Source organism: Gavialis gangeticus, unplaced genomic scaffold (genome assembly GCF_001723915.1).
Source record: "Gavialis gangeticus isolate Ggan-Ray unplaced genomic scaffold, GavGan_comp1, whole genome shotgun sequence".
Classification (NCBI taxonomy): domain Eukaryota; kingdom Metazoa; phylum Chordata; order Crocodylia; family Gavialidae; genus Gavialis; species Gavialis gangeticus.
This window is the reverse complement of record NW_017729022.1, coordinates 47,139,080-47,147,872: the sequence shown is the minus strand read 5'-3', so window position 1 is coordinate 47,147,872 and position 8,793 is coordinate 47,139,080. Positions and strand designations below refer to the sequence as shown.

The 8,793-nt window shown below is 38.9% G+C and overlaps 1 protein-coding gene across 1 annotated transcript in view; it reads left to right on the top strand.

Annotated features, from left to right (window-relative positions):
* EPYC (epiphycan) overlaps nt 1–8,424 on the top strand; it is a 33,983-nt gene extending 25,559 nt beyond the window's left edge. Inside the window, exons 3-6 of the mRNA XM_019516694.1 lie at nt 4,260–4,418; nt 4,821–5,023; nt 6,955–7,050; nt 7,833–8,424. Of these exons, the coding sequence (XP_019372239.1) occupies nt 4,260–4,418; nt 4,821–5,023; nt 6,955–7,050; nt 7,833–8,003 (629 nt within the window). The 3' untranslated portion in view covers nt 8,004–8,424. The remainder of the gene's footprint in view (nt 1–4,259; nt 4,419–4,820; nt 5,024–6,954; nt 7,051–7,832) is intronic.
* The last annotated feature ends 369 nt before the right edge of the window (nt 8,425–8,793 follow it).

Sequence of the window (8,793 nt, the reverse complement as noted above, 5' to 3'; positions counted from 1 at the left end):
TGATCAAAAGAGAGAGGCATGGCAGTTGTGCGTAAGCAGAGACAGTAGAACTTGGTCTGTCTAGAATAAAAGGTACTCCAGATCTAACTTGCCACCATATTTTCCCCCAACCCCAAAGCAGCAAGACTGGCTGCAGAGGGGGCAACAGCCACCCATGAGTTTTCTTGTGACTGCTCTTCTTAATCAAAAGTTCTTACATCACCAAAGACATTTAATCAGTAACTTTTGTTTCTAATTATTATGTAGTAAAAACTTTGATGGGTCTCATTACATGCATATATGCATATGTATGGTAGGCTTGGTTTGATAACATCAGCTAGGTACACAAATTAGACATTAACTGGTATAAATGATCAGAAACCAGTTCAAATCTGTAAAACAACAGAAGTTCAGTGTACATAAACCACTTTCAAATGGTCTAAACAAGTTTAAGAAGAACCTGGATAGATGTAGTATTAGACTTAACTGATTTAGGTTACATTGGTTTATTAAATTTCTGTCCCAAATCCCTTCCAGATTCAAGTTAATTCACAGTCCCCCAGAATCCAAGGTTGCTTTGCACCTCCCCTGCAAATCCCTCCTCACAGAGTGGGTGGGCTAGCCTTGGCCCAAGCCATCTGCTCCAGCCAAGAAGGGAGTTGTGCTTTGGCACCCTCCAGCTTCTGGCCTGAGCCACAACAGGTTTGTGGCTGCATTTCCAGAATCAAAAAAGTGAATGTCTCTTCACTTGTTTATCAGTTTGATCCACACGGTTTAGACTAGAGACCCTCTGGGTCAAGATTCCAGGGAGCTCACGAGAGGAGGACCTGATGGTGGGAGTCTACTATAGACCTCCCTACCAAGAAGAGGAGAACGATCAAGCATTCTCCAGGGAACTGACGGAGGCAGCCAGCACTAAAGACCTGATTGTCATGGGCTACTTCAACTACCCTGACATCTGCTGGGAAGACCATTGAGTCAACTCAAGCAGATCAACCAACTTCCTGGCAGCTATTGACAACCTGCTCTTGACACAGGCTGTGGAAGGACCAACTAGGGGTAAAGCCTCTCTGGACTCAGTGCTGACCAAAGGGCAAGACATGGTAGGCGACGTGAAGACTGGAGGTACTTTGGGTGACAGTGAACATGATCTGACTTCAGAAGGGCAGACTTTGGTAAACTCAGGAGACTAGTCTGAAAGGGACCTGGGGGTAACAGTCGATCAGAAGATGAGTATGAGACAACAGTGCCATGAAGTCACTAGCAGAGCAACAGAACCGTGACGTGCATCAGCCGATGTGTTGCAAACAGATCCAGAGAGGTGCTCCTCCCCCTTATATTCGGCACTGGTGAGGCCGCAGCTGGAGTAGTGTGTGCAGGTCTGGGCACTGCACTTCAGAAAGGATGTAGATAAGCTCAAAAAGGTTTAAAAAAGGGCCACCCATATGATTAGGGGCCTGGAGGATAGGTCCTATAAGAAACTCCAGGAACTGGGTTTATTCAGTCTGAACAAGAGAAGACAGAGATAACATGATAGCTGCCTACACGTATGCCAAAGGTAAACACCAAGATCTAGGGCAGCAACTCTTCAGAAAGGCATTCTTTGGGAGGATGAATACCAATGGGCACAAGCTGATTGAGGAAAAATTTAGGCTGGACATAAGGAAAAACTTCTTTTTGGTAATGGTATCTAGAATCTGGAACACGCTCCCAGCAGAGGTGGTGCAGTTGCCATCCTTGGAGTTGTTCAAGGAGGCTAGACAAGCAACCCTTTAAGCTCATTTGAGCGCAATTACCTCCTGTCCATGGCAGGGGACTGGACTTGATGATCTGATAGATCCCTTCCAGTCCTTTGATTCTGTTATTCTAATCTATGAAGAATGAATTGATTCAGCTTTGTGATTTTTGACTGTCTGTACTTAGCTGTCATGTCTAGATTCAGTGTTCAATAAGAATGTTAAGAGTAGAAGAAATGAGCTAGCTATAAACATTCATACATGAGAAGTGTACATTAACAACCTATACAAGAAAAAGTAACAATCAATTACTCTTTTCATACTTACTTCATTAAACTTACCCTATAACAAGAATGCAATTTGTATATGATGTGAATTAATTCATTATAATCAGGTTATAAGACCCAAAGATCAAAAGGAAATATAGTCATGCCACTGAAACTTCAACTCTTTGCTCTTCTTGGGAAAACACAGAAATTTGGGAAGCCCAGAACCAAAGACCCAAAATTCCCCTGTATGTTTTATTTATTCAATTTTTAAAACATTTGTATAGTCAAAACATGTATAAGAAGAATAAGTACAAATTCAATGTTCTAGTAGCGTCAATCTAATCAGATTCCACCATCCTAAACCATGCATTAATATTTTCTTCACTTTAGCCCTCTCACGCAAAAAGGTTACAAATAAGACTGCAAGTAGTCTCTCAGCTACCACGTAGTAGTGTTCAAGAAACTTCTGCTTTCCAAGTTGAAAGAGAATGTGGTTAAACACCAGAAAGGGAAGAGACCTATTTGAATTAGAGGACAATACTGGCATCAGAACCAGTAGTGTAAACTAAGTATGAATAAATTTAGGCTGATAATTAGAAGAAGCTTCCTGAACAGCCTTTCAATAGGAGTACTGGCAAGAAAGTTAACTAGTCTTAAGATGGAGCTCAATAAATTTATAAAGTAAGATTAAATTATGTGGTTGTCTGATAGCAGGGGACCGGACTCAATGAGCCATGCAGTACTTTTAAATCTTATGTGCCTGTACTTATAGTATGTTCTCCCTCTGCAACCTCAGAGGGAGGTCAAGCCTCCACAAGGGAAGGTCTTCCCTAGGGCTGCTCCTGGGACTGCAATTGCAGTGCCCTGTGCTGAATATTTGTGGCCTACCACCACAATCTAGCCCTATGATAAAGGACAAGCTTTATACGATGAACATAAATAGAATTACAAAGCCTTGCTCAACATGATTCTCCATTGAGCAAGTACCTTTTTATACCTGTATAATGTTATTTGAGCTACTGGAGTTACACCAGTATAAAAAGTACAAGTATCAAGATATTTAGAAAGTAGAAAGACTACAGTAGTTGAATTAAAAAAAAAACCTCTTGTACCATCCACACAGTGATAACAAATGACATCCTCGGTCATCCGTCCCCAGAGCTCCTTAAACATGCCAAGTGAGAGGGGTTATAAAACAGAATCCTATACAAAGAGAGCTTTCCAAGGGGGTGACCACCTGCCATTTACCAACCTCGCATCTGAAAGGAAATGGATTTGGCTCTCACTGCTCAGACCCGATGAAAAATGTTTTGCATTTAAAAGCTTGTCTAACTATCCCAACTATACAGTTAGCCCAATAAAAAGATAATCACCCCATGAAATCCTTGCCTTTCACATCCATCCCAGCCAAAATTTGAGAGGGAGTTAACACAGTCTTATGGGGAATGGCATGAACACTCTTGACAGGTCAAAAGCATTCAGCATGGGGTACATAGCAATTTGAGGGAGAGCAAGTCCCTTCTAACACTGAATATATGCAGTCCTTCTGTCATGCCTAAGCAGAAAACCAAACTAAACAGTGTTGGGGGGGGGGGAGAAATCAGGAAATACAGTTTTTAGCAGACCTAAATCAGCAAAACTGTCCTTTTCCCAAGCAAGGAAGCTTAGAAGCACACCAGTAGTTGTTCAGACTTAGCATCAAAATGGCGCTTAGTAGCAGTTTTTCTCTGATGCTAGCCAATATCTTCTCCTTTCTTATGGAAACATTGTCAATCTCATCAAATAAAGAACCAAATAATACACTCCCTTAAATCTAGATTTACTTCCCATTTTTACATCTTGTAAGCTGTGCTCTGTATTCAGCCTACCATATGTTATTCCTTCTATTGGGCATCTAAGTGTGATTCTATTTCACCCTGCTCAGGTCATGGAAAAGCAGGTGATAAAAAATGTCCATGTGGAGTAGGAGTGGGTAGAGGGGAAGGGATCTTTCTCCTCCTGGATGCTTTTTTCTGACTCAGTCTTAAGGGTAAAATGATGGTGGTTTTACAGAAGAAGATATATTAATTGATTTTTAGGACTTGAACAGGATGGGACCCCTGGAGTACTGAGGGATTAGTGCAGGGCAGTTTCCCTGCTATACAAACTGCTTGTCCAGAAGTGCTGGAGGTACTCTTCAGAAGTTAAATTACTGGCTTTTATAAACTTTGATCTTAGTATGCCCACTCTACCTTGTTCATCCCCAGATTAATGGTTTTCCTTTACTTTTTTGTAGGCCTTCCAACTTGTCTTTTGTGTACATGTCTGGGAACCACAGTCTACTGTGATGATCATGAACTCGACGCTATCCCCCCACTCCCCAAGAAAACCACCTATTTCTACTCCCGTTACAACAGAATAAAAAAGATCAACAGAAATGACTTTGCTAACCTAAGTATGGATGCCATACAAGTTTTAAGACCTAATCAGTTTTAACATGGATCTAGATATAAATTTACGTTAAATGAAACAGTTGCTTGTGACAGCAGAACCCTAGACTTGTGACTGGAGAGGATACAGAAAATAAAAATCGTAGGAAAATATCCTCCTCTTAGAGCTTCATGAATACTAATAACATTTGTGCTTGTTAATGGGAATTAGGATTGGAAGTTATTGGAACCATTATATAATGCAATGAAAGAAGCAACCTTAGGGAGAGAAGTAATTAATACTCTACCACACTCGGGTGTGCGTAATTCAACAGTGATCATTTGTAGTAATGAAACTGCCTTTGCTTTTCCATTCCTACTTTACCTTTAAAAACATGTATAATTACTATTATTTATTTTTCTCACAGACAATTTAAAGAGGATTGATTTGACAGAAAACTTTATATCTGAGATTGATGAAGATGCCTTCAGAAGATTGCCTCAGCTTCAGGAGCTGGTGCTGCGTGATAACAAAATAAGGCAGCTCCCTGAGTTACCTGCCACCCTGACATTCATTGATATTAGTAACAACAGGCTGGGTCGCAAAGGAATAAGGACTGAAGCATTCAAAGTAAGTTTGGGATTGACAGAAAATAGCTTATCCTCTCTTTGGTTTAAATTGTGGACTGTCAGAAAAGTAAGATAAGGATTTGTTTTTACCTCCTTGCACTGGCTACCGATGTCACTGATATGAGCCTAGAAGGAAAAGCAGGCTTCCTAGAGCTCTTGCATCCACCTGTTGGAGGCAGGCAGACAGGGCTAAGAGTAGGCAAGATCTCAGATTTATCCCTTCAGCATAGTCAGCATTGCAAAAACACCAGTATTTTTCAGATGATACATTGGAGCACATGAGTGTCCATAGAGCTAAGGGAGCTGATTTGCATCTTAGGCTGTTAGGGCATTTGTACACATGCTTGTGGTGTATAAATTAGCATAAACAGTGAACTGTGTGTCAGCACTGAAAAATGGCAGCAGCGTGCTTTTGAACTAAAACACACTGAAGATGTTTTAGTTCAAAAGTGCACTGCTGCCATTTTCTGTGCACTGATGCACATTTCACCACTTATATAAATTCAGGTGACACAGTGCAGTGCGTGTCAGCTCACATGTGGAGCAGATTCATGCCAGATCTCTGGTGCATCACAGCATGAAAATGTATGTGTATCAATGCCATTATTGTTTTGCTCCAGTAATACCCTGCCTCTAAAGTGGTTCATTATGTTGTGGTCTAGGGGTGTATTTTAATAAACACTAAACACTAACAATTTCAGGCCAGATTCATCATCTCAGCACTCTCTCTTACTACTCATTTGTTCCAAAGGAACCAGGTTTTAGCTATAACTGCCCAGTTATGAATGGGGAGGCAGCTTTCAGCTGCTCCCACCAGAACCAGAAGAGGAGGTATGTTATGGAAGATAGGAAGAGTCTCAAAGCAGGCCCCAGAACCAAGGCATCTTGATAGATCTTAGCATGGAAGAAATTCCATCTGCATAATACATACTTGCACCTTTTCTCCTTCAGCAAATAGGAGAAACAGAAAATACCTTTTCTCCTACAGCATGTAGGAATTAAAGTCACTGATAGAATATTACAGTCTGTCTAGAGAGGGATAAATTGAAACTTTATTGGCATGAGGAAGTTAATGCTGTGGAAAGAAAACCCAGGAGACCAGGTATTCTGATATTTGGAGTAACTATGGGCATCTTTACACATGCTCCAGGGGTATGGGCTGGAGCACTTTAATTAGTGAAGTTCTCAGGAGCTGTTCTAATTAAAGCACTGGCAGCATCTCATGTAGTCAATGCCCTGCACTTCAAAACGGCAGCAGGGATGCTTTAACTAAAGCTCATTCAATGAGCTATGATTCTGAAGCTCAGAAATGTTGAATACACAAGATGCTGAGGCTGCCAGACTCTGCTAATTAGCATAGTCCAGCAGACTCAATTAATTAAGTTTGCTCCAATGTTCTGTAATTACACTGCATCAAGGCAGGCATCCTGCACATCTAGTGGCACCCTATTAGAATATGCAGTTTCCTCAGTGTACTACTGTTGCACAACACTGGAAAGGGTGTAAAGTCCATCTTATTTCTGAAAAACTCATGACATATATATTTTAAGATATTATTTAGTGACTTTGCTATCCAATTGACGAGCCAAAGAAACAAGATAAACAAATGAGTCCAAAGGAAGGACTTCTGCAGAAGCTGGGAGAGGCAGCATTTCAAATTTAAGACAACAATGTGCTGAAAATGTTCTACTTAAACATTTGAGATTCCTAGTTATTATAACAAAACAGCTGATATTTAATAGTAATGGACTTTACATACAGGAATATCTGTAACTTTTTTTTTAAACCTGGAATCATATTGAACAAAATAAATTGGTTGTACGCAGGTTCTTTTTGTAGAGATGGAAGTAAGACCATGTCCTCTCTGTTGAAGTTTTTATAAAAATCTAGTACTTTATGAAACAACTTTCCTCTTTTTCCTTCTTCTTCCAGGATATGATTGACCTACAGCATCTTTACATCACTGACAATAACTTGGATCACATCCCACTCCCACTCCCTGAAAGTCTTCAAGCTCTTCATCTTCAGGTAAGCTAAAAAACTAGATATACATAACAATAAAAGATTGTGTTTAATTATCAGGAGGGAAAATAATATTAAGATGTGTTTTACTTCATGTAAATTCTGTCAGTCCACATGTTTCATGGGATACAATGATAAATCTGGGAATTGGATGCCAGAAGTGGGGGGGGTTTCCACTATGCACAAGACTAGGATTTTTGTGGGTGATAACTTTTACAGGACCAACTCTGTGGTTGGGATAGATTTAGCTAGCCTAGTAAAAGATATTACCCACAAAAAGTCCTTGCCTTGAGCAATTTCAGTCAGATGGCAGAAGCAGAAATTAAAATATGAAATAAGACAAAAAAAAAAGTCAGCCCAATCTAGATGTGACTCATTTACACACAAAATATATCTTTATTATGTTACAGGGGTGTAGGCTGTAGTTGCATTGGTCTAAGGATATAGGCAGACAAGGTTCTTTGGGTGAATCTGATATCTTTTATTAAACCAACTTAAATAGTTGGGGAAAAAATGTAGCAAGCTTTTAGGTTTAAAAACCCTGCAGAGACTTCCTTAGCCTGATGGAGGGTTTTTAAACCCGAAAGCTTACTAAAATATTTTTTCCAAACTAAGTTAGTCTAATAAAAGATATCAGATTCACCCAAAGAACCTTATCTGTCTTCATGATGTAACATTTTTTGCAAACATAAGGGTTTGATTTGCCAGTGGTATAATTCAGTCTTCAGTAATTCAATCATTTACCATTTTTGTCATCCTTAACTTGACATTTTTGGTTTTGTTTTTAGAACAACAATATTCAAGAGATGCATGAAGATACTTTCTGCAAAATGAAAGATGTTACTTATGTCCGTAGGGCTCTAGAAGACATCAGACTGGATGGCAATCCCATCAATTTGAGCAAGACCCCGTATGCTTATATATGTCTACCCCGTCTACCAATTGGTAGTCTCAGCTAAGCTTAGACAGAGACCAAAACTCATTTTCTATGATATGCTCCACAAAAATGAACAAGTCATTGCTACATAGAGCACAACACATAATTTTCAAAACTTATTAATTTGGAAAGCCGTGTTTATTGATAATTAGAATTGTAAAAGGTAAATCCATTGTCTATTGAACAATATAATGTACAATACTATAAACAATATATTAATTATAAGAATGCTTTGAATATATAGATAGCAACTATCAGGAGAAGGGACCTGAAAATTTGTAGATTTGATATTGGAACAGGCAGCTGTAGTGGGGGAGCTCTAAAGCTAGGTAATTTTATATGAATTAAAATGAATTATTTACACAATAAGAACAAATATATACTTGTACATAAATGTCCACATCTTTTTTTTATTTAATTGGATATTATACAAACCTTTGTTTTCTTCTTCTCTATAGCACACTTTTGTTTTGTAAAAAATATAGTAATAAAAATATGTTCTCATTGGAAATATATTGACCCTTTCCTTACAGCAAAAATAAATATAGAGAACAAACTTACAAGTAAATAAGTATACATACATGTCTTATCGATATCTTTGTAGTAATAATTGGACTTCATAGACTTTATAATAGAGAGTTCCTCCACACCCGTCTTAGGAAAGCTAACTACACATTTAAGAGCAAGACACTGATGATCTTACAGGTCCCTTCTGGCTCTATGTTTCTATGATTCTATAACAAAGAAAATCTAATGTTAAATGGCCTATTCAGAAACAATGAAGATTACATGAACTTTTGTAAGTGATAGCC